Raw genomic sequence first — 26833 nt, forward strand, 5'->3', positions numbered from 1 at the left:
ACAGCGGGTATTTCAGGGCCGGTCCCCAGACCTCCGCGATTTGGGCCCAGTGTGCTGGCCGAAGCCCCGCGGCGACTGAGCTCAAGCAAGGAGCCGCCATCTCCGCGCCCCGGCGGCCAAAGAGTCGGTCTCCGCGGGGCGGGCAGGGTGAGGCGGAGCGAGGGGCGGGCGGCCAGGGCGGAGCGACGGGGGGAGGGGACGGGGCGGAACCACGGCCGGGACAGGCCTCAGGAAGGCAAGGCCTGGGCCGGGCGACCGGGATTAGTCCGGCGCGGGGCGTGGTGTGGGACTCCCGCCGGAACTCCGAAGTCGAAAGATAACGGTGGTCAACCGCTCCCGCGCCGGGCGGGGTCTCTGCCGCTTCCGGGCTTCCCGCCCCGCGGTCCCCGAGCCCTGGGGAGGGCCTGGTGTCCGCACTCCTGGGAGCTGCCGGCCGGGGCGCGGCGCTGCGGAAAGGGCTTCCTGTACGTCCATGTTTTGTTTCCTTTTTACTCTTTTTTTCTCGGTCTCATCACGAAAACTTAAGGATCAGGGGCAGGGCGACGGACAGACCAAGACTAAACCAAGACCACCAACACGTGTAAGGCCAGGAGGGCGCGATCCTACCCCTACCCACCCTCCCATTAAAATGGTTGTAGGGTACGCCTGTGTGGATATCCCCGTAAAGATAGTGTTTAGCCCTTTGTAAGGTGGTAAGAAGAAAACTCCCGTGGGACAGAGGGAATTCCAGCAGGGGAGTCACAAGGAACTTACGGGCCCTCATGTAAACGTCACCCCTTTCTTTAAGCCCCTTGGTGCAAATTTGGCAGGGCGATTGACTCCTAGGTTTAGCCATCACTGGACTTGGGGTGCCCGCTGGGAACCGCCAAGTTAAACGCCCTGCATCCAGATTTTTGTGTCTGCATGCAGATCCTTGACCTAGTGATGCAGAGTCTTTCAGGATTGGCTGGAAGCCACAGTCCCGCTTCCGGATGCAGTCTGGATCCAGCAAGAGTGAAGAGGAGACTCCTTCCCTTCGTTGGGGTTTGGATCCTGTGTTCCTAGCCTTTGCAAAGCTCTACATAAGGGATCTCCTAGATTTGAAGGAGTCCCGGGAGGTGCCAGGTATGTGGTTAGTTGGCAGGATGGATGCTTGTCCTGCAAATGCACCCATCTCCCCAAACTGCAGAAATCTGGGGCGGAGGGGCTTTGAGGAGAGGCTTTGCTGCTGGAGGCTTTGAAAATGACCAAGCTTGGACCCTCCAATGAGTTAATATATATGTAAGTTAAAATATTCTAAATCATTAGTATTTGTTGTTTTGTTTATAAATATATGCTTGGTGGAGTAACATTTGTATTAAAGAAACTTTTATCTGGTTTTGGAGTCTGTCATACTTTAAAATGCTTAATTGTTTTTTGGGGGGGGCCCTACCATTGGTGGGAAGATCACTGGGCCAGGCATCCCCAGGCCTGGCTGGGTTTCCTGACTGCCATCCTACCTGACCTGGGCATGTGACTCATCTGTAAAGCTTAGGTTTCTTCTGTGTAAAAGTGGGGATTAACAATGCTTGATTTTTTTTTTTTTTTTTCTGGGCTTTGTTGTGTTTTGAATAATCAGATTCAAATTCTGTAAACTCCTGAGAGAAAGTATGTAACCTGCCTTGTTCACCAATGTAATCCCACTTCTTAGAATAGTGTCTGACCCGTGGTAGGCCCCTCAAGAAATACCAATTGAAAGAACAAAACTTTAGAGAATTTTTTTATTAGAATAGTGGCTACTAAATATAGATTCTTCATGCCTAAAAATATAACAAATAGAGTTTGGCAGTAGATTTAAATAATTCGCATACCTATGGGTGGATCTTCATGTGGATATTGTGCTATATGAGAAGTTTGTTTAAACTCTTTGCCAAATGAGTGAAGATTTCCAGTCAAGGGTCTTCTGAATTGCAAAGTATAAGGCAGAAGTAGTCAATAATCTGCATTATTCAGTTTTAATGAAGCAAGGTTTTATGTGTCTCCAGTTCCATATACAAATAGATCTGGATGACATTATTATAAAGCCTCTCATACAGATTGTTCACCAAACCTTTATTTCCTAATTATCCTTGGGGAAGGTCTGTAATTTCCTTGACATCCAACCTCCTCCACAGTTGTCTGTTGCAGAGCAGTCTGTATTCTTCCGAGTTCATCTCCTCAGAAGGAAATTAATTCACACCAAATGTCAGTCTCAATTAAAGAGATTCTGTAAGTGCTCAAGGTAGTATCAGAGCATGACAGTGGCCTGTTGTGAGAGCTTATCTTATGATGCTATTCAAAACAAACCAAGAACTGGTACTTGTGATCTCTGCCATTTCACTGGTGATAATGTTTCAGGTGTTTTCGTAAATCAAACTTCATATATTTAAAGCAGACACCAACCAGACAGAGAATGATTTTTAGACTATCCTGTTCGGATCTGAGGAGGGAGAAATGCCACTAGCATTGGTTTTATTGTTTTTGCTTTTTTGTTGGTTAGTGTGTGTATGTGTTTGCTATAAAATTTATTAATACTTAAACACCAAAGACTATCTTAAACAAAACCAATGCTAGACTTTTTTTCTTCAATCAAAATACAGTAGTTATGTTATCTAATTCTAGCGGGTCCAGTGAAGTATAAAGAATTCGTAACAATTATATTAAAGAAATCTTTATTTGAAAAATACCATTTAGAAATTATATTGCAGTCAAACTTCAATAAGAGCATCAGTTAAATGACAGTAGTTAAACTAAAATAAGAATAATCAAAATTACTTTTAAAGAGAGAAATCCAGGCATTTTTCTTGTAGTTGCAGATTTTCAGGGGTCAGAGGTAGTAAAAGCTGATTAAACCTTTGGGCCTCTGCGGGTTGCATGCTGAACAGCAGGGGCAAAAGGGCCACATGGGAAAGCTGGGACTTTAACTGTATTTTCACCAATATTTGCCTGTTGTAATCATTTTCCTTTGTAGCTCATTAAGCTTTCTCTCAGTTGACAGAGCTGCCAGCCCTCTTTCTCGAGCTTTTTTTCTCATAAAAGATAATCTGGTTTGATAGAAGGACGTGGTGCTTTCCAATTCTTGGCCGCAGGTCTTCAGCTATCCTCTTGTAGAGACTGCACTTCTGATATGTGAAGTTTATGTTTCTTTACACTTGGCAAAGTTTCTTCTCCTTTTTTGAGCAGTAAGTTTCCTCCTCAATTGAATTTATCTGAAGTTGCATAACATGTTTTTGATGGCTCTCAGGCAATATTTTGAAATTTCATCTGAAGCTTTCTCAATCTCATTCAAGCTGTGATTTTCAGACTGTAAAGATTCTTGCTCACTTTGGAGACTCTTTTGATCTTATGCTCTCGAGTCATTTGATTTTCTTCACATACTTTCTTCAATATTTCTTGTTTTTCTACTTCAAGCCTTTTGGAAGAAACACTGAAGTTCACCACATCAATGAGTTTGTTAAATCAACTACCAACTGATAGACCAGGCTATCACCATTTTCTCATTCCTTCTTTTTGTCTAATTCTAAGTTGCCATCATCCATGTAATCTTCTCTAAAGATATCAGGAAAATTTATGATCTTCAGCATAGTTTCAGTCAGAGATTTTATCAGGCTCTCTTTATTCTTCACAACTCATTTCATTCTTGCATGGAGTGCTCAAGCATTTCTATCTGTTCTTCTGGCTCCCATACTTTTTGCAGTTTCTTGGGCAAACACTTGTAGACTTTCCTGAAGATGAATACTGCCATTTACACCATCCTTTACTTTCTTCTGAAGTTATTCTGTGTTCTTCCCAGATGCTTTTAAGATGTTTTTTTTGCATCAGTCATATGGAGTTGGAGGGATTCTGCTGCCTCTTGGAGTGACCATGTCTGTCTTTGAAGGTGAGCCCTCAGCATTCCATGAGATGAATGTTTAGGGGGCTCACTTTTCTGTTTTTTCCAGGTCTACTGTATTCTCAAGTGAAGAGCTGTTAAGATTTTTATTGAATGCTGCCCAACCCAGAGTCTGTAACATCAGAGGACAGGCTTTCACTACAGAGAACTCATAGGCTTTGTGGGCTAGTGTCATCAGGCCAGTCTTCTCACAGACTCTGTGATGTTCTTCATCATGAGCAGAAATATTTTGGCCTCTTCACTGTCCCTCCTTAAGCAGTGATCACTCTCTATTATTAAAAACAACCATAGCAGTACATACCAGTGTCTCCCAGGGAAACCCAAAGACACCAGGGAGTTGTCTCAAGCATTCATATAACAACAGCAGAGCACCGCACAGCTGTTCCAGGACCAGCTGGGAAAATACTTTGGTGGCCAACAGCAGGCCCTCCATGGCTCCAGAGGGCACTGCAGCTCTGCTTGTGGGTGTCAGGATCCTATGGGCCATGACTGACTTCATAGAACCCTGTGGAGGGTTCTGTCTCTAATGCAGACAAGTGCCAGGCAACCAGGACAGAGTATCAGTTGGTCAGGGGGGGGAAGGGGACCTAGCCAAGTTCTACAACACAGGGCTCTCTAGCTTTGCTTTGCTTACTGCACAAATAGCAAGTGGTAAGAGTTGTACAGAGCATTTGGGAAAGGGAAAAGATCTGATTCCAGCCAAGGAACACAGGCCCATGAGCTCTGGCCACTCTAGGCCCCACCATCTAGCCCTACAGCATAGAGGACCTAAGTAGTGCTGTGCCATAACCCCTCCCCTGCACACAAGCATGTCAGGGCATAATGGTGGGGCACGCAGCAGTAGAGGGCTCCTGTGCCTACATCCCTTGGTGTACGCATTCACCTATTAAAAGTTCCCTTCTGTGCAGCGAAGCCTGATCTGGCCTGCAAAGGTCACAGGAGTCTCCCTGCCTTGAAGGCTCTCTTGCTCTCTCTCTTTGGTTTGTCTGGTCAAAGCAGGCAGGCAAGGGGTAGAGACCACAGGATCTCACCAAAAGTATCAACTAAGAAACTTACATTATAATTGTAAGAATTCAGGGGAAGTCAGTTTGGATTGGCAGCATTATAATATTTCATGGTTTTTCTGTGGAGCCAGTTTGTCTCTGTCCAACCCTGGGAGAGCTCTCCTTTCTGGGGACTGGGAGACCCAGACTCCTTCCCTCATGTGGTCCTGCTGTCTTCAGCACATGACTCCCAAGATTGGCCCTGGGGATGGTCTCCAGTCTACCAAGTCATCTTCAGAAGTGTTCCTCTGTGGAGGGAGCATGTCCTTCTTCCAGAGGAATTTGCCAATGTTTATTTCTGTAAACGACATCTCATTTGCCTACGATCTCTCTGGCAATACTCAGGCTCACAGCCTTGTTTATCAGCAGGGACTCTGCCATGGGTGACTTGTCCCCAGGACCTTTACCCCTGAGAGAAATGAGAGAACCATAAACAGAGACCCGCTTGGGAGTCCTGGGGTGCTAGGGTTTGGGGATCACAGGTCCCCCATGTATGAGGAGAAAACAGGCTCTGACCAGACCTGGTGGTGAGGGGAAGAGGTGAGCAAATGCCTGAAGTTATCACTGTGTCTTTGTTTATAATTCATTTAGCAATTTAAAAGCAAATTGCCATTTAAAAGTTTTTAACCAGTTTCTGGAAGTTAAGAATTTAGTAGTTGTGGGGAAAAATAGAAGAGGTTTGAAAGGATTTTCATTGGGAATCTTTAGGTGACAGTAGAACATCCGGAAGTAGCTAAAGCCAGAATAGGGAGTTCAGGTTAGGATTTGGGGGGCCATAGGAGGGAAGCACTGCAGTAGCCAGGGCAGCCCTGAGACTTGGCTTGGAATCAGGGACTCACTCACCATGCCCAGGAGTCCTTCTGGCCGTGTGTGTCCCATCCTTGATTCAGTAAAAGCCTCTGTGTGTCTGTGGGCAGCTTGCACCTTCTTAGGTTTCTCCATGGTGGAAAGGCTGCTGGCATCTGTAGTGAAGTTTTTTTAGATAGAATTTTAAAAAGGGAAGTTTTTCAGTTGCAAGTGGCTGGCCCCAAAGGGTAGCATTTTGTAACCTACTTACCATCTTCTCCTTTTTTAACAGGAAATGCTAATACCAATTCATAGAAAGAATGACTGGTTCTTAGAAAAGCATTTGTAGAAAAAAGCCAAATAAACTTTCTCACAGTTTCTCTCTCTTTCCTTTTTCCAGTCTCTCAAAATACAATACAGTGTTTGGTCATATAATGTAATGACTGTTTTCAGCCCCCTTGTAAGAGTTCTATAAGTATGTACCTTTAATTTTTACAAGTGGAAAGTAAGTTAACCAAATCTTTTAGGCAACATTGGTTTTCTTTTTCTGCACTAGTGTAAGCCAAGTTTTCTACTTATGACCCTTGAAGAAAATATATTTGAATTTCTTGGGGCTTGCCATTCATCAAGTACTGATGCTTAAATCTGGAATTTCACCAAGCAGTATGCCACTAGTTTTTGACATCTACCTCCCTTCCCCAACCCCCAGTTAACATTTGATGAACCAGACAATGCAATTATAAGATATATGGACTTTTCCCTTTTTTAAAATTTCAGGTATATTTTTTTACAATGGACATCCAATAAAACAAGTAGATGTCTTGGGAACTGTAATTGCAGTGAAAGAAAAAGATGCTTTCTACATTTATGGAGGTAAGAGCAATTGTGTCTTAAATTTAGTGGGTACAGAAGGACTATACATAGCTGAAAGTTGAATTTTAAGGAACCCAGCCTTTCAGAGCAGCTGGGAGACTCCCATAAGCCCATGCACGTTATCTCTTAGAGGCTTCTTGGAGCCACCAACATGGACTAAGTGTAAGATAAGGACCAGTTAGAATGCAAAATGATAAATACTGTGTGAGTGACGGATTCTGGGGGATTAGGAGGTGGAATAATTAAAAGCAAAGCAGTCTAAGATCATTTATTGTCAGGAAAGACACCTTATACCTGAAGGCATAGCTATAAAGTGCAAAGGATGATATTATGTGTTTGTATTGATACCTTTAAAAAGGTGAAATTAATGTAAAGTAGATTATGTTTAAGAAGAAAAGGAAGTGTGAATAATAATTTTAAAACGTTTAAATCCAGAGTAGTTTAACAATTAAAAAAAGCACCTTTTGGTGCTCAGGAAGTGGGGGTGGGGGGTGGTGGGAGGTAAATACTCATTATCACAAAATGTCACTTTCCTCATGATGATAGAAACTAAATAAAGGGTTCCAATATTTTGGACACTAGTGAATTGTTAGAACGTGATTTTAGTGTCAGTTGTCTGTTTTCAATCACTTAAATGTAGGCGTTTTATTACATTGCCTTGTATAATTCCAAGATTATCTGTAGTTAAGAGGCCAAGCTAGATTTCTGTGAATCAATTTTGATTTCCAAATCTTTATTGTAGTTGACATTATCTTTTTTTTTTTGCCTTGGATTTGTATTCTTCCTCTACTTGGGGAAAAGATAAACAGCAATTGAACTATGTAATCAATAAGAGAACGTGCATGATTGATAATTTATAGATAAAATATCATTGCATTTCTTCTGTGCATATTAATTTTCCTGAAGACGATTGTCTTCCACTTATAAAATAACATGTGAGAGATGAGAGTTCTCATGCCCTCTTCTTTTTCCCAGTTTACTTTTTTAAACTCTGAATAGATCTTATCAGGCACTCCCATACTAAATTTCTTCTCTGCTTTATGATACCAAAGATATTGGCCCTGTTTTTCTCCAGACAAGTTCACAAACATTTACTAAATTCTTAAATTATACCCAGCTGTGGGTGAGCACATTGCCTGTAGCACAAAAGTACTTCAAATACCAATGATAGCAATAATGGTGTTTTTACTTTACAAAGCACTTTTACCTGCATAATTTATGGTATCCTTCCCCTAATCTTTTGAAATATAGCTATTATTTCCATTTTGCAGGTAAGAAAACTAAGGATCAGGAATTGTTTAAGATTCCTGCTGGAGGACTGTGGGGCCAACTGTACTGTTTACTGACTGCTCTGCTATATAGTTTCTATATAACTTAGTTTGATTCTTCTCTCCCCTCATCCCTCTCTCTTCTTGCCCACCTCCCTCAAAAAGATGAGCTGCATCTGTTTTTTAGTTACCTGTTTTTCATATCAAAGGAATGAGGCTGTTTGAGAAATTGAATATTAGCCTTAAAACCAGGTCAGATATTAGGCCTGTGACCTAAACGGGCTTCACTTAACCCCTTCTCCAACTATAAAATGATTAAGGCAATGTTTTTTGACTCTTCCCTAATAAACATTTCCCTTAGAGTAAGTGTCTGTGGCCCAAGGGAAAACTAAAAGCATCTGACTGTTGAAGGAATAAAGAGTAAAAACGTCTTTGCCTCTTTAACTCTTGTGTGGCCTGTTCAAGTGGCCTCTCTCCCTGCTGTCCTCAGGCCCAGCTTGGCTCTCAGGCCACATGCCATGCAGCCACTCCCTGCAGTCTAGTCCTGCTCCCTCTGACTCACTGCAGCCCTGTGCTGGGGGTGCTTCCTGCTCATGTTGACTAGCCCCACTAGAAACAAAAGGCCAGTGGCCCAGCGGCCTTGAAGAGGATACAGTGCTCCCCAGCTGGAGAGGACGCTGCCCAGCAGTGCAGGGGATGCTGCTCTTCCAGAGCATTCAGCAGCTAGACCTCGGGGAAAGGTTACAAGCCAGGGGATATCAGAGGGCTCAGGGGTGCTGCCCGGGATGCACAAAGCACCTGGCAGCAACTCCAGCTCAGACCTAGAATCCTGGCAGGCTACAGTCAGGACCAGAATGACACCACATTTTCTAGAACAAATGTACTGTATTTTTTTACTTTCCATTATAAATCAAGATTTTAAACTAGCCAGAGAAGTGGCCTGCTAAAAGATGTCATGTGGTTTTTTAAACTCAAGAGGTTTTATTGATTTTTTTGCTTGTTAACATGATACTTATTCATTATAGAATAAAATATAAAACTAACAAAAATTTTAATGAAGTACGTAAAGGTAGAAAAAGCTGTTAATGTTTGGGTGACCATCCCTCAAAACAGTCAAGTTCTTAATACTGAAGAAATTAGATATGCCTTATTTCCTTGTAACATTATGCATATTTCTTTCACTTCTTAATATTTTTGAAATTTGGCTTACAGATAGTATATACATTGAATGTGGGGTTCCTTCCCCACATTCCAAAAAAAACTGTCATTAAGCAATGCTTATCTTAAAAATATTGCTGTCAAAATACACTATTTATGTTTTACATACATTGGATTTTATGTTGTTACATTAGATTTCTGTTTTACAATGAGATATGAATACTTTTTAATAGCAATGAACAAAGATCTTCATTACAACTTTTTATATTCATATGCTATTCCACTGTCATTTCTTTAATCAATTCCATACTTATAAACATTTAGTTTATTTCCAGTTTTAAATATTATAAATAGTATTGCAGTGAACCTCCTTAAACACAATGTGTATATTTGTGTCTTGCTGTTTTTCTTGTTAGGATAAATAACTGCAAATAATTGCTAAGTCAAAGGATATATACAGTTCAAAAATTTTTATACTGTTTTATCGAGATATATTCGCATACCCTACAATCACCCACAATGTACAGTTATTCGCAGTACCATCATATAGTTGTGCATTTATCACTAGAATCAAATTTTGAACATTTTCCTTATTCCAAAAGAAATAAAAATAAAAGTAAAAAAGAACACCTAAAACATTCCATCCTCCCTATCCCACCCTATTTTTCATTTAGTTTTTGTCCCCATTTTTCTACTCATCTGTCCATACATTGGATAAAGGGAGTGTGAGCCACCAGGTTTTCACAATAACACAGTCACATCATGTGAGCTACATAGTTATGCAATTGCCTTCTAGAATCAAGGCTACTGGGTTGCAGTTTGACAGTTTCAATTATTTCCTTCTAGTTATTCAATACACTAAAAACTAAAGAGGGATATCTATATAGTGCATAAGAATGCCCTCCAGAGTGACCTCTTGACTCCACTTGAAATCTCTCAGCCACTGAAACTTTATTTTGTTTCATTATGTGTCCCCCTTTTGGTCAACAAGATTTTCTCAATCTCGCAATGCTGGGTCCAGGTTCATCCCTGGGAGTCATGTCTCATATTGCCAGGGAAATTTACACCCCTGGGAGTCATGTCCCATGTAGGGGGGATGGCAGTGAGTTCACCTGACATGTGGACTTAGAGAGAGAAAGAGAGAGAGGGCCACATCTGAGCAACAGAGAGGTTCTCTGGGGGTGACTCTTAAGTGAAATTATAAGTAGGCTTAGCCTCTCCTTTGTAGTAACAAGCTTTGTAGGGTAAGCCCCAAGATCGAGGGCTCATCCTACTAAGTTGTTAGTCCTCAGAGTTTGTGAGAATATCAGTAATAACCCAGGTGGGTAAGTCCAACATTTCCGCAATTTTCTCCAGTTCCCCAGGGGGACCCTGCAAATATATTTTTATTCTCTGCCGAAATTACTTAGGGATGTATTGGGATTTCACACTATACACTTCAAAATTTGATGTATGTTTCCCAAACTTGCTCTTTGGAAATTTGTTACTAATTTACATTCTCGCTAACAGTATATGAAGAGATCAGTATTTTTAATATTTTTCATTCTAATAGTTGAGGAATTAAATTTGCTTTTTGTGATAACTAGTAAATTTAGCATTTTTATATGCTTATTGATCGTTTTTATACCTTTCATAAACTTCATATTCTTTTTCTTTGCCATTTTTTCTTATTAATTAGTAAGAGCTCTTTAAATATTAAGGCATTAGCCCTATAATTTGTAAAATTACTGCATAGTTTTAGTGTTTAGGTAGCTATCTCCCCATCATTTGTAAACCCAAAATAAAAAAAACTATTCACCCATATTTCTTCTTGTCTTAAGTTTACGTAGATTATATTTAATAAAATATATCTAGATTTATTTTAATATAAAGATTCTTGTCAGCATCCGTTTCAATGAAGGTATTATTACCTCCATGATTTCAACCAGCAAACATTTTCGCCTTAAGATACTTTTCTGTATCGTGTGCTTTTATAATAGTCTATTTAATGACTTTTAAAAAAATCATAGACCCAGTAACCCCATGATGTTCTAAGTTTATCTGAAATTGAGCAAAAAGAAAACATCTATTATCCCATAGGATCAGGTCCAAATACCTCTATAGTCACAAAACCAAGTGCAGTGGGAATTGTTTGAGCTTTTACAAGATGGATAAAATGAAACAGATCAGTATTATTTTTATGGCCAGGATATAATTGTTTTCTATTATAAAAATAAAACTTTGCCCTTCTATCACATGCTTTGCTTTTCTTACATGTCCTGCATTGCTAAGGACTAGGCAGAGAAGCGCAGGCCCAAAAGCTTGGAATGCTTTGTCTTGGTAAGTCAGCAAGCTAGTGAAAGAGCACACGGTGGTAAGAGGAAGCTGTGCCTGACTGCCTGTGCCTCCTTCCACAGCCCAGGTGGTGCTGTGTTGTTTCCAGTTAGGAGGGAAAGGCTGGTTTTGTGTGGTAGTAGTCATGGGAGTTTTGAACTTTACTTCCTGAGGACTCCATTTTTAGCGGGGAGGGGTAACAAGAATCATTAGTACCCTTGAGGTATAGTAAGTGAAAGGCTGAATACAGTACACTGAGTTGGTGTATGGCATTGACAGGTGCAGACAAGCAGTTGGTACTGGTGTATGGTGAGAGATTATTCCTATAAGGAGGAAGGAGAGTTTGAGAAGGGATTTACCTCTCCAGGGTATTGAAAAATGTCATCTGTCAGGATGGCTGAATGCAATGATGACATGCTAATTTCACAAGGAAGAAACCTCTCTTCTTCTCTCTGATGCTTCTCTTGCAGTGGATGATAGCACTGGAGTTATAAACTGCATCTGCTGGAAAAAGTTGAACAATACTGAATCTTCATCAGGTAATTTTATTTGCCATGCTTCTTTACTTTTCAGCTAAGCAGTGGATTTTTCTCAAGGTGGCACATCAGAACAGCTGTAGGGCTAAATTTCACATTTATGCACTGGTAAATTACATTGATCAGCTAGAAGGAGGGACTCAGATCTTTGGCTGACCTGAAAACTGACACCGTGGGGGAGCTGGTTTTTTTTTTTTTTCCCTCCATCTCTTTGGTGCTCACTTCCTCCTAATCACACAGGAAAGTAATAAGATACTGGGAGGCTTCAGGAATTCATTTTTATCATGTCAGTTATTATGTAAGTCAAGGTGTTCTAGCCTAATTGCCAGTCAGGTGAGAACCCCCTTCTGCCAAGCCTATCACTTGACCTAAGATTTTGAAGACTTCTACTCCTAATGTTTGCCACTGACTTCTATGCTGGCATGATCCAGATTTTATGCAATTTCTAATGTGTTCAAACAAATATACCAGGAGTTCTCAGACTGATATGAAGGTAGCCAGTAAATAATGTTAATTGAAAAAGAAATTTAAAATTGTATATTGAACACATTTACTCTAATTGAAATATCACTTGGAATTACTTGCTTACATTTTTTTTAATTTTGAAATAAATTCAAAGTTATAGGAACAGTTGCAGAAACAATACTAACCCCATACACAGAATTCCATCATACCCTGACCCCCCTCCCCCGATAGCCCAATCCACCAACTTTAACTTGCTGTCACATCGCTGTTTCTTTCCCTCCCTCCCTTGCTTCCTCCCTATCTATCATCCATCATCTATTGCTCTGTCTTCTGAACATATGAGAGCTAGCTGCACACACCCTTGAACAAACACTATAACTCACATATACGCTTCCCATGAATAAGAACATTCTTTTATGCAATCCCTTTAAGCACAGCTAAGAAGTACAGGAGATTCAACAATGATACAAAGCTTACATTCTATATTTCCTTTTCCTTATGTCTCAACTGTGTCCCTTTGAGCCTCCTGTCCTCCATCCTCCAATCCCATCCAGGTTCATCCTTGGCATTCAATTGTCATCTATTTAGACTGTCTTTTTTTTTTCAATTGTGGAAACATATATACAGCCTAAATCTTCCCATTCCACCCCCTCCCTAGCCTTCCATTAGTGGGATTAATCACATTTAGAATGTTGTAATGCTCTTTCCCACCATCCATTACTAGAAATTTCCCTTCACCTCAAACAGCAACCCTACACTCATTTCTTAACTCCCCATTGCCCCTTCCCCCATTTCTCTTAACCCATACTCTACTTTTCATCTCTATGGTTATATTCTCTGATAATTTCTTTGTGTTTACTGTGGGGCTTAAAATTAACCTCTTAAATCCATAACAATCGTGTTTTTCTTTGATATCACCTTCACTTCAATAGGACACATAAACTATGTTCTTATACTCCTCCATTCCCCCACCTTTATATAGTTGTCTAAAATTACATATTTTACATTGAGTTCAAAACCACTGATTTGTCATTAGAGTTTGTGTGTTTTATGTCATGTAGGAAGTAAATAGTGGAGTTACAGTTCAAAAATTATTGACTTCTATTTGTATTCCATTGTGGTTGGAGAATGTGCTTTGAGTATATTCAAATTTTTTTTTTTTTTAATTTATTGAGGTTTGTTTTATGTCCCAGCTTATGGTCCCTTCTGGAGAAAGATCCATGATCACTAGAGAAAAATGGTGTTCTGGTGATTTAAGATGTAAGGTACTATATATGTCTGTTAAAATACTCTATATCTCTTTCTCCTTTCTTTGTTTCTCTGTTGGTAGGGCTCCTTTTAGAATCTGAAGTAGGGCAGGTCTTTTATTGGCAAAGTCTCTCAGCATTTGTTTGTCTGTGAAAAATTTAAGCTCTCCCTCAAATTTGGAGAGTTTTGCTGGATAAAGTATTCTTGGTTGGAAATTTTTCTCTCTCAGAATTTTAAATATGTCATGCCACTGCCTTCTCGCTTCCATGGTGGCCGCTGAGTAGTCACAACTTAGTCTTATGTTGTTTCCTTCTTATGTGCTGAATTGCTTTTCTCTTGCTGCTTTCAGAACTTGCTCCTTCTCTTCAGTATTTGAGAGTCTGATCAGAATATGTCTCAGAGTGGGTTTATTTGGATTTGTTCTATTTGGAGTTCGCTGGGCATTTATGCTTTGTGTAATTATATTGTGTAGAAGGTTGGGGAAGTTTTCCCCAACAATTTCTTTGAATACTCTTTCTAGACCTTTACCCTTCTCTTCCCCTTCTGGGACACCAATGAGTCTTAAGTTTGGACATTTTATTTTATCTACAATCCCTGAGATCCATTTCGATTTTTTTGATTTTTTTCTCCATTCTTTCTTTTGTTCTTTCATTTTCTGTTCTGTGGACTTCTAGGACACTGAGACATTGTTCAACTTCTTCTAATCTTGTATTGTGAATATCCAGAGTCTTTTTAATTTGGCGAACAGTTTCTTTTATTTCCATAAGATCTTCTGTTTTTTTATTTATTCTTGCAATGTCTTCTTTATGCTCTTCTAGGGTCTTCTTTATGTTGCTTATATCCTGGGCCATGGTCTTCTTGATGTCCTTTAAATCCTTTGCCATGTTTTCATTCCTCGATTGTAGTTCTTTGATTAATTGTGCCAAGTACTGAGTCTCTTCTGATATCTTGATTTGTGTGTTTGGAGTTGGATTCTCCATATAGTCTGGTTTTATCATAGCATTAAGATTTTCTGTTGTTTTCGGCCTCTTGGCATTTGCTTTGCTTGATAGGGTTCTTTCAAGTTGTAAAAAAAAAAGATACCAATCTAAGTTTTCAGAAACACAGTTTGGTGATGTACACTTTCTCTAACTAACCAGCAGATGGCATCTGTGAGTCACCTATACCCCTCAAGTCAGTTCTCACCCTTGTTCCCGTGGTGTGTGGGGAAATGATTCTTGTGGGGTTCAGTTGGAGAACTCAGTTTGGGTGTGTTGCTGGAGCCATCCGCCCTGAATGTGGGATGTGTGTACGGGGGCCAGGGAGGAAGGGCAGCTTTAATGTTCAAATCCCCCTGGTTCCCGGAGATTCAAGGCCGCCGCAAGAGTCTAAGCCTTCATTTCATTTCAGCCCCAGACCCTCTCTCTCACTGTCCCACAAACCACCGGACTTGGCGTAGTGTCCCTGGGTTCTCCGAGCGGGTCCCTCCTCCCAGCTGTGATCCTCCAGGACCTCTGCCGAGGGAATGCCGTGCTACGTCACAAGTGCGCACTGTCCCTCAAGGGAAGCCTTGGGCCGCCGGGCCGTGCAGGGGCGCTCTCAGCTTGATGCAAAGATGGCCGAACGGGGGCGTCTCAACCCCCCGCTCCTCACACAGTTCCTCCTTCCCAGCTCCAGGACAGCTGGCGGGGCTCTGGGCTGTGGGCACAGCCCCGGGCAGGAGTTTATCCAGCCCTCCGGGAAACCAGCTGTGAACTGCGGGGTTTCTTTCAGCTTCCGGCTCTCCTCTCCATTCCCCCAGCCCCGAGGGTATCTGCAGTGGACTGTCCTCCAGGCCAGACACCGAGAGGCCGGCCCAGCCCCCTCTTTCTGTGTTTTACTGCGTGGTTCCCACTCCCACAACTGCAGCCGCTCCTGGGTTTTTCCCTTTTTTTTTTTAAAAGAGCCAGTCTGTCTCCAAACGCCAACCCCTGGCTTCCCCACAACGCCACATGGCTGTGGGTCTTCCAGCCAGCTTACTCACTTGTTTCAGAATGCAGACTCCCAGTTTCACCAAGTATACGGCCCCTGTGGTACTAGCAGACCTTGTCCAGCTGGCGCATTGCTGTAACCGGTATTCTGGGTCACTTTCTGGTTTTTATCTAGTGTTTTTCACGGAGGTGTTTTTTTGCCCTGTCTCACTCAGCCGCCATCTTAGTTTCTCTTTCCACTTGCTTACGTTTTAACAGTTCTTAGGTTCTTTTTTAAGTTGCTTAAGTTTTTAATAGTAACAAAATATCATGTAATATTAGTGATCATTTTTAGCTCTAGAGAAGCTACAGAAACTGGGACCTTGTTTTTCTCTGTTCTACAACATAGGTAGTATGATACCGTGCATGGCAGGGGTATTCAGTAAATGTTGCAGGCTACAATATCTAATATCTGTTTTCTTCTCCTTGTGTTATATGTGGTGAGAATTTTTAACACTTGGAGTGTTTTCTTTTCTTTTCCTCATTGCCCATCAGGATCTCAACTTCCTGCTTTGATCTTACTAACCAGTATTATGCTTATTTGCTTACTTTCTGATGTACTTACATTTAGAATTTAGCCATCAGTTTCATACAACTTTGATATTCCCATTTCTTTTTTTTAAATTCAGTTTTATTGAGATATATTCACATACCATGCAGTCATACAAAACAAAGCATACATTCAATTGCTTACAGTACCATTATACAGTTGTGCATTCATCACCAAAATTAATTTTTGACATTTTCATTTCCATACACACAAAAAATAATAAGAATAAAAATTAAAGTGAAAAAGAACAATTAAAGTAAAAAAGAGCACTGGGTGCTTTTTTTGTTTGTTTTTTTTCTTCCCCCATTTTTCTACTCATCCATCCATAAACTAGACAAAGGGGAGTGTGGTCCATATGGCTTTCCCGATCACACTGTCACCCTTCATAAGCTACATTTTTATACACTCGTCATCAAAATTCATGGGTTCTGGGTTGTAGTTTGATAGTTTCAGGTATTTACTGCTAGCTATTCCAATTCATTAGAACCTAAAAAGGTTTGTCTATATTGTACGTAAGAGTGCCCACCAGAGTGACCTCTCGGCTCCTTTTGGTAGTTGTGTCTTCATCACCCCAATCCATTTTTTGAACATCACACTGTCACCCCTTGTAAGCTACATAGTTATACAGTCATCTTCAAGAGTCAAGGCAACTGGGTTGGAGTTTGATAGTTTCAGGTATTTACTTCTAGCTGTTCCAATTCACTAAAACCTAGAAAGGGATATCTATATAGTACATAAGAATGCCCACCAGAATGACCTCTCGACTCCATCTGAAATCTCTCATCCACTGAAACTTTATTTTGTTTCATTCTGCTTCCCCCTTTTGGTCAAGAAGAGGTAATCAATCCCACAAGGCCAGGTCCAGATTCATCCCAGGAGTCATATCCTGCATTGCCAGGGAGACTTCCACCCCTGGGAGTCAGGTCCCACGTAGGGAGGAGGGCACTGAATTCACCTGCCAAACTGGCTTAGCTAGAGACAAAGGGCCACATCTGAGCAACAAAGAGGCACTCAGGGGGAGACTCTTAGGCACAATTATAAGTAGGTTTAGCCTCTCCTTCGCAGCAACGAGGCTCACAAGGGCAAACCCCAAAATAGAGGGCTTGGCATACCAAACCGTCAGTCCTCAATGTTTATGAGAACACCAGCAACAACCCAAGTGAGGAAGTCCAACATTTCTGCATTGTCCCCCAGCTTCTCAGGCGGGCCCTGCATATATATTTTTATTCTCTGCCTGAATTACTCTGGGATGTGTCACTATTTCACACTAACCTGTGCAAACCTACCAGATCGCACTTCCTGTTCAAAGTTCCATGTAATTATGGTGTTTGAACAAGCTGACTGTGCAAGTTAAATTTTTGAGTGTACTACAGAAACTATAGATCGTGCTCAAGATAACCATCTCTTCCCTTGGTCTCACATGGAAGTTGAAGTTTTAAAACACAGTATCGTCCTTTACCCTTTGGCCCAGTTTGCCCTAGTCCTAACCAGATCTGCTTCATTCATATCTCTAATTGAAGTCTAGACTCTTTTTCAGCTTTTTAAACAGTTGCTGTATGTGCTAATAGTGACGTTCATATCTGTTGAGCTCTAGCTCTAAGCCTCAGGTGTCACACAGATACCCAAAGTTACAGAGACTGATCAGGTTGTACACAAAGGGATCAGCATCTCAGAATTTGGAGATAGCCATTACAATTCAGGAATAGTTGTGACTGCTGTAAGAGCTTACAGTCTAGGGACCATTACAATAAGCATTCCCCTGATAAGCTGTGCTCTAAGATTCAATTATGAGTTTACACATTGTAGTTAGTCCATATTGGTGAGGCATTATAGTGTTTGACTTTGTTTCTGGCGTACTTCACTCACAATGCTGTCTACAGGATCCATTCACCTCTTTGCATGTCTCACAGCTTCATTCCTTTTCACAGTTGCTCAATATTCCATTGTATGCATACTCCACAGTTCACCATTCTGTTCCTCAGTTGATGTACCCTTAGGCCACCTCCATCCATTGCAAATCATGAATACTGCCTCCATAAACACCAGTGTGCAAATGTCTCAGATCTTCCAAGCATATGCCCCATAATGAGGTTGCAGGACCTTATGGCACCCACATACTTAGCTTCTTGTGGAACCATCACACTGTCCTCCAGAAACGCTACAACAGTAAATAGGTACATCCCTCTCTCCATGTTTTCTCCAGCACTTTTATCCCTATTTATATTTTTCCTACAATTTTATAGAGATATATTCATATATCGTATAATTATCCACAGTGTACAATCAGTTGTTTACGGTATCATCATATAGTTGTGCATTTATCACCACAGTCAGCACTTGAGCATATTGATTACTACAAAATAAGTGATTTTTTAAACAAATAATAAAAAAGATAATAAAAAGAAAAATAACATATCATACAATACAATGTAATAGTTAGATCAGACAACAATACCACTACCAAGAATTCCATATGTCCTCCTTATATCTATCCCCCTCTCATACACATTTAGCTTTGGTATATTGCCTTTGTTACATTTAATGGAAGCATATTACAATGTTACTGTTGACCACAGATGTGTTTGCTTTGATTATATTTTTTGCTTAATACCATCCCTTTTTCAACACTTTGCATGGTTGACCTTCATTTGTTCTCCCACATGTAAAAACATTCCCACATTTGTAAATTTAATCACACAATCATTGACCACTCCAGCTTTTGCCAAGTCACACAGTCCCAGTTCCTATCGTCTACCTGTACCTCCAGTGTCATACATGCCCCTAGCCCACCCCTCTAAGTTTCACTCACAGACATCTTTGTTCAGGGTACTTACAATATTGTGCTACCATCATCCTGCTTTTGTGGGATGTAGTGTTCTATAGACGTCAAGTCTAGTTCATTTATCATACAATTCAACATCTCCGTTTCCTTATTGATCCTCTGTCTAGATGTTCTATCCATTGATGACAGCAGTGTATTGAAGTCTCCAACGATTATTATAGTGGTATCTACTTCCCCTTTCAGTGCTCTCTGTGTTTGCCTCATGAATTTTGGGGCACTCTGGCTTGGTGCATAAATATTATGATTGTTATGTTTTCTTGATGAATTGACCCTTTTATTAATATGTAGTGTCCTTCTTTGTTTCTTTTAATTGTTTTACTTTTGAAGTCTAATTTGTCTGATATTAATATAGCTACTCCCACTTTTTTCTTGTCATTTGTGTGAAATATCTTTTTCCAACCTTTCACTTTCAGCCTATGTTTGTCTTTGTGTCTAAAGTGAGTTTCTTGTAGACAGCATATTGATGGGTCCTGTTTTTCAATCCATTCTGCCAGTCTATGTCTTTTTATTGAGGAGTTTAGTCCATTAACATTTAGTGTTATTGCTGTAAGGGCAGTACTTCTACCATTTCGTCTTTTGGGTTTTATATATCATATCTTATTTTTTCTCTCTCTCCCCTTTTACCCTTCCTGATAATCTTCATTTCTACATTCTTTTCCAAACCTCTCTCTCCTGTCTTTTCTATCAGCCTGTAGCACTCCCTTTAGTATTTCTTGTATGTGCCAGTCTCTTATTCACAAACTCTCTCAGTGTCTGTTTGTCTGAAAATATTTTAATCTCTCCCTCATATTTGAAGGACAGTTTTGCCAGATATAGAATTCTTGGTTGACAGTTTTTCTCTTTCAGTATCTTAAATATTTCATACCACTGTCTTCTTGCCTCCATGGTTTCTGCAGAGAAATCTGTACATAGTCTTATCAAGCTTCCCTTGTATAAGGTGGATTGCTTTTCTCTTGCTGCTTTCAGAATTCTCTTTTCTTTGATATTAGACAATCTGATCAGTAAGTGTCTTGAAGTAGGTCTACTGGGATCTGTTCTGTTTGGGGTATGCTGTACTTCTTGAATCCGTAATTTTCTGTCTTTCATAAGAGTTGGGGATTTTCAGTGAATATTTATTCTATTATTCTTTCTGCCCCTTTTCCCTTCTCTTCTTCTGGGACATCCATAACATGTATATTTGTGCGCTTCATGTTGTCATTCAGCTCCCTAAGACCTTGCTCATATTTTTCCATTCTTTTCACCATCTGTTCTTTTGTGTTTATGAATTCAAATGTCTTGTCTTCCAGTTCACTGATCCTTTCTTCTGCCTGTTCAAATCTACTGTTGTATCCCTCTATTGTGTTTTTCATCTCTTCTGTTGTGCTTTTCATTCCCATAAGTTCTGCCATTTGTTTTTTCAAGCCTACGAATTCTTCTTTATGGTCATCCAGTGTCTTCTTTATATCCTTCATCTCTCTTGCCATATCTTCCCCCAGTTCATTGAGTTGATTTTTGAATTGATTTAGAAGATTTATTTGGACATCTTTAATTAGTTCTTCCCTCAGTTCATTGAATTGATTTAGGATTAGTTATCTCAACTGCTGTATCTCGGTTGGACTACTAGTTTGTTCCTTTGGCTGGTCCATATTTTTGTGTTTCCTAGTATGATTCATTACTTAAGCTGTCTAGGCATCTGATTTTCTTGATTAGTTTATTCTGGAGCTTGTGTCCACTCTTTTACCTAGGGTTTTCTTGTTGGTTAGCTTTGTTCTCTATCCTTTGATGTTCAGTTCAACTTATTCTAGGTCTCTAACTTAAGTTCTATTTAGTTGATCAGATGTTTCACCTCTTGTTTTTCTGTTTCTTGCCCTGCCTCTATGTAGCCTTTTTGTGAGAGGGTCTCCTCAGATATGGTCAACCCCAGTCAGGTTTTCCCAGTCCAGAGAGGCCCAGGTCTTGGGAGGAGGATATGGAGTTTCCCTGAGAATGAGACCCTCCCATGAGGCCTTTAGACTCTATGGTTTTCCTATCCTGTCCTGCAGGTGGTACTCGCCAGCCTGCAGCTCCCCCACCAGTGTAAAGAGGTGCAGTGCCTTTAGTTTTCTGGCTGATTCTGTCCGTGTTGGGGGCGTGGCTGATATAAGCTGGTTTCTGTGTTCTTTGAAGGAGGGCTGCTAGCTGAGCTGGACCACGCTTTCTATAAAGAGCTACTTAGAATAGTTATTTAAAAAAAAAAAAGAAATCCCTTTTTAAGGCTCTTGCCTGGCCTTCAAGCCTTGCCTAGCAACTTAGGCTATTGTCTGGATGGTTACTCTCCAACAGCTTTAATTCTGCCCTTGCCAGGGGGCTACTGAAATGTAAAAAGATAAGGAGTCAAAGAGGGAGAATAGAAAAGGGACAAAATGTAAAAAAAAAACAAGACTTTTGGAGCCAAAGAATGGGTACCTGCTTCTATGTGCTCCTTCTTCCTGGAGCCCAGCTCTCTGTAAAGAGCTACTTGGAATAGTTATTTAAAAAAAAAAAAAAAAAAAAGAGGAAGGAAAAGAAAAAAAAAGAAATCCCTTTTTAAGGCTCTTCCTCAGCCCCCAAGCCTTGCCTAGTGCTTTCAGCTATTGTCTGGATAGTTATTCTCCAACAATTTTAATTCCACCCTTGCCAGGAGGCTATTGAAGTTGTAAAAAGGTAAAGAGTCAGAGGAAAAAAAAAAAACCCAATTCTCTTCCCTCCTCTTAGGGAAGATACACCCCCTAGGTAGTTATCTTCTGCACTTGAATTACTCCTTTGTCTCTATGACTCTGTTAACTCCACCCCTGCCTGGGTCACAGAGCTGAGAGCTGAAAATGCCTAAGGCTTTCTTCACTGAGCCACTTAGATTAAGAGAGAAAAAAAGGGAAAGAAAGCCCCTTTTCAGAGCCAATCTCTGGCCCCCAAATTTTGCCTGTCAGCTAGATAGTGCCCGGTCTTCTGTGCTCCTTTTCCTGGGACACAGGCTTTTTCAAGTATTCTAAGTACAGTCATCTCCAAAAGCCTCTATTTTTTTCCCCTCAGCCCCACCTCCTCTCAACTGGGAGCAACCTCACGGCACTTTGCTGCCTGTTGGGGGTTTGTCTGTGTTTGTAGCTTGTATTCATTCAGCAGTCCACATTTGTTAATTAAAACCCCAGTTGGAGCTAGGTTGAGCTATATTCCCTTGCTCTGGGAATGCTGCTTTCTCCCACAGCAAGGTTTTGCAGCTCAGCACCTTGGGCTGGGGGGGGTTCCCAGCATGGTGCTGCAGTTTTTACTTGCAGCTTTTATGCTGCGATCTCAGCCATTCCACCAGCTCCAGGCTGGTGTTCGATGTGTGGCCAGCCATGGTTGTCCCCAGCAGTTGTTCCAGACTATTTACTAGTTGTTCCTGGCTATTTGCTAGTTGCTCTAGAGGACTAACTAAATTCCACTCCTCTCTATGCCACTATCTTGCCCGCCTCTCAATATTCCCATTTCTTAATTTGGGAAAATTTAAATCAGCAGCAGTGACTTGCCTAGGAAGCTTTGTAGTCAAAAGACAAAATTAAGGAGACAATAGATTTTATATAGATATATCATATGCAAGAAATAAACCTATAAAATAATCAGATGTGAATTTTCATATTTCTAGATTATTAAAATAATTTGCAGATTTATGTTATAATCTTCAATCAGAAAGTATAGTTTGAGGATGCATTTTTGTTTCAGAGTGAGGGCTGGTAAACTTTCTGTAAAGGGCCAGATGGTAAATATTTTGGCTTTGCAGGCCATATCTGCATCTCAGCCATTCAACACTGCTGTTGTAGCATGTAAGAAGCAAGGGACAATACATAAACAATTGGGCATGGCTATGTTGCAATAAAACTTTTTTGTACAAAAACAGGCTCTGGGCCAGATTTGGCCTATGGGCTGTAGTTGAATTTTCAGAATTAACTTTTATCTGGAAATGGCCTCATGAATATTATATATTTCTTTATACTTGGTAATCTTTTAGATTAAAAAATACTGAGAGTGAGATTTTTAAATACCAGTGTTCTAGTTTGCTAATGCTGCCAGAACTCAAAACACCAGAAATGGATTGGCTTTTATAAAGGGGGTTTATTTGGTTACACAGTTACAGTCTTAAGGCCATAAAGTGTCCAAGGTAACACATCAACAATCGGGTACCTTCACTGGAGGATGGCCAATGGCGTCCGGAAAACCTCTGTTAGCTGGGAAGGCAAGTGGCTGGCGTCTGCTCCAAAGTTCTGGTTTCAAAATGGCTTTCTCTCAGGATGTTCCTCTCTAGACTGCAGTTCCTCAAAAATGTCACACTTAGTTGCTCTTGGGGTGTTTGTCTTCTCTTAGCTTCTCCAGAGTAAGAGTCTGCTTTCAACGGCCATCTTTAAACTGTCTCTCATCTGCAGCTACTCTCTCAGCTTCTGTGCATTCTTCAAAGTGTCCTTCTTGGCTGCAGCTCCTCTTCAGAATGTCACTCTCAGCTGCACTGAGTTCCTTCTGTTTATCAGTTCATTTATATGGCTCCAGCAATTTAATTCAGACCCACCCTGAATAGGTGGGGCAACACCTCCATGGAAATTATCCAACCAAAGTCATCACCCACAGTTGGGTGGGGCACATCTCCATGGACATACTCAAAGAATTACAATCTAATTAACATTGATAGGTCTGCCCACACAAGATTACATCAAAGATAATGGCGTTTGGGGGGACATAATATATTTAAACTGGCACATTCCACCCCCGGACCCAAAATGACATCTTTCCATATACAAAATACATTCATCCCACAAATCTTTCTGCTTAACTCCTTTTCCAATCTTGGCTTGTACTGAAATGGTGGCAGGGTTCCATGTCTGGTTGTATCTTCATGTTGGGCTGTAGCTTCTGGGATTCCACGCCCTGGAAGCCCATCATTTTCCAAGCCATCAGCTTCTGGTTTCTTTGAACCCAAGAGTTCAGTTCTAAGTTTATCTCACTCCACTCACATTGTACTATAAGCTGCAAGGAGAAGCCAGGGTACATCCTCTACACCTAGTCTGGAGATCTCCTCAGCAAAGTATTCCAGGTTGTCGCTTTCAAATTCTTCCTTCCATCTGACGTCAGGACTCAATTTTGCCAACTTGTCTGCCACTTTAAAACAAGGATCACCTTTCTTCCAGTTCGCAACAACACATTTATCATTTCTGTTCAAGGCCTCATCAGAAGTATCTTTAGAGTCCATATTTCCACAAACAGTCTCTTCAAAGCAGTTTAGGCTTTTTCTATCAAGCTCCTCACAATTCTTCCAGAATCTTCCCCTTATCCATTTAAAAAGCCGTTCCAACATGTTTGGTATTTGCAAACTCAGCAGCAAAAGCACCCCACTTCCGGTACCAAAATCTGTTCTAGTTTGCTAATGCTGCTGGAATGCAAAACACCAGAAATGGATTGGCTTTTATAAAGGGGGTTTATTTGGTTACACAGTTACAGTCCTAAGGCCCTAAAGTGTCCAAGGAGTGCATCAACAACCAGTAAGTAGATATATGAATAAATGAACAATCACAGTGGATAGCCATAATTGGAAATTGCTTCTGGAATTTAAGGAGAAGGTAAGAGCACAAGGTGAAAGCCTAAAAATGATTGTCATCATGTTATATATGAAGTTATGTTTTTAAATTGTTCCCAACTAGTCCATTCTCTCCTTTTCTTTTAATTGACCTCAGTTCAAATGCTTTCCATTGGAAAGTGGCCATTGGAGACTAATTTTTTAAGGAAAATTTAGTCTGAGTCAAAAAAAAATCATGTTTCAGTCGGTTAAAGGGTAAGAAATAATATTAATTCCTATAAATGTCACGTTGAATGTACTATTTGGACTCACCTTTAAGAGCAAAGTTAAGAAAGGTTGGCTCTTAATTTTAGAATTTTAGAAGGGGTTTATCTTCAGCGTAGAGTAGTAAGCTTAAAATGATTCGTTATATTCATTAAATTATACAGCTTGAGCCCTTCTTTTGGCAATTTGGCTCACCCTTTAAATGAAAGCTGGGCCTCTATGCAGACCAGCCATCAGTCTTATGATTTCAATGATGCTCTATGAAGCATTTATCATCACCTATAATTTCTGAATAATGACAATAAAATTGAAATGTATAAATACCCATAAAATTCAGCCTAAGTAGAAGAGCATTGGGGATAGGAACAGAGATGGAATAGCCTTTTAAAAAGTAATACTTCAAGATTGATTGTGGTGATGAATGCACAACTATATGATGATACTGTGAACAACTGTTTGTATACTTTGGATGATTGTATGTTATGTGAATATATCTCAATAAAATTACATAAAAATATTGAAGTAAAAAAAAAAGTAATACTTCAGTCCTTTCTGAAGAAACTTAATAAACTAAGTAGGATTACTGCTGATTGTGTCCAGATTCCTGGGTACTGGTCATTGGAAATACAAAGTTCCCAGTGCTCCATGATGGATGGCCTAAAAGATTTTTTTAAGCTTTTGCATAATAAAATGAAATCAAATAAACATATAAAGGAAAGCAATGGAATGTGGAGAATATAAGTAATATGCATAACTGATAAAGCTTCCCTAAATTTCTTAAGAAATCAACATAGAGTTCAAAAGATTTGCATAGCTTATTGCACAAAGAAATAGAGAGCAGATAATCTTATACAAAAATAAATTAAAATCTTGCAATTTAAATGAAAAATAAAATGTTAGGAAATTATTACGTATGTGTTAAACTATTAAAAATCCGAATGACTAAAGCCAGCATCTTTGTTGGTGTCACCATGTAAAAACAGAATGGTTTGATTATTTTTTTCTGGCAGAAATTCTGACAAAAGGTAATGAACTATAATCCATTTGTACTCTATCATCTTGTAATTCCAATGAAAGACCCTAAAGAAAACAAAATAATGTATCTAGAGTGCTTATTCATTCACCATCTTTATAAAGACACTGTTTTTACACATAGCTGACATTTATTTGGTATTCGCTATGGTTTTAGCATTGTGCTGAGCTCATAAAGTAAGGGTTAAATTAGATTATGCACACCAACTACATGAGGTAAACTCTATTATAATCCCCATTTCATAATTAAGGAAACTGAGACTTAATCTAAAGGAGAAACAGGCTTAGTGAGTTAAGTTTTAACCTGCCCAAGGTTTCAGAGCTGGTTAAGATTCAGGCCATGTCTGTCTTACTCCAGGATGCAAGTGGTGCCCCATATGGTGCTGATGATTAAAACCAAAAAAATTTTAAGTGGGAGGCAGGTTGAAATATTTAACAAGGCTAGCTAAACAAACTATGACAGACTAAAAAGATGGAATGCTATATTGTTATTTACAATGCTGAGTTATGCAGATTCTGTGGATACATATGTGAACTTGAAATTATACCAGGTGAAAAACAGAACACAAAATCATTTATACACACCAGTTATAAGTATGGAAAAAAGAAGCAGCAGAGAATAAAAGATAAATATGAAGGAATTGAATCAGAGACTGCTTCAGTTCAAACTCCAGCTTTGCCACTTACTAGCTGTTTTACCTTAGGAAAGTTGCTTCACCTTTCTGTAACTCATTTCTTCATTTGTAAAATGGGGCTAACAAAAAATATGCATTTCTGTGAGTATTAAATATGTATATATTGTAATGTCTTGAGAACAGTACCTATAAGTGGCTATTATTCTTACTAAAATTTAATACAATTTGGAGGTAAATTTGAGTGAAAAAAATTACTTAGAATTAAATGTGCATTGGGTTTTTTCACCATGAACTTGCCTGAGTTTACAGTTTTCACTGGTATCAGTAATTAGTCTACATACAGATGAGAAGTTGGGGTGTTGAGCACCTGGGTTGGGAATCAACTTGAGATGAATTTGCCTTCCCCA

At 40.0% G+C, this 26833-nt stretch overlaps 1 protein-coding gene across 6 annotated transcripts in view; it reads left to right on the forward strand.

The window, feature by feature from the left end:
- The first annotated feature begins 206 nt into the window (after window positions 1-206).
- The window catches only part of STN1 (STN1 subunit of CST complex), a 52970-nt gene continuing 26343 nt past the window's right edge, over window positions 207-26833 (forward strand). For 3 of the 6 annotated variants that reach the window (XM_037805140.1, XM_037805135.1, XM_037805138.1), the window contains exons 1-4: window positions 207-580; window positions 910-1104; window positions 6496-6591; window positions 11801-11869. In XM_037805140.1, the coding sequence (XP_037661068.1) occupies window positions 972-1104; window positions 6496-6591; window positions 11801-11869 (298 nt within the window). In that variant the 5' untranslated portion in view covers window positions 207-580; window positions 910-971. Of the gene's footprint in view, window positions 581-909; window positions 1105-3705; window positions 3878-6495; window positions 6592-11800; window positions 11870-26833 lie in introns of those variants that run through there. The other 3 variants (XM_037805137.1, XM_037805136.1, XM_037805139.1) reach the window with 3 other exon arrangements.

This window comes from Choloepus didactylus, chromosome 15 (genome assembly GCF_015220235.1).
Source record: "Choloepus didactylus isolate mChoDid1 chromosome 15, mChoDid1.pri, whole genome shotgun sequence".
NCBI classification, from domain to species: Eukaryota; Metazoa; Chordata; class Mammalia; order Pilosa; family Megalonychidae; genus Choloepus; species Choloepus didactylus.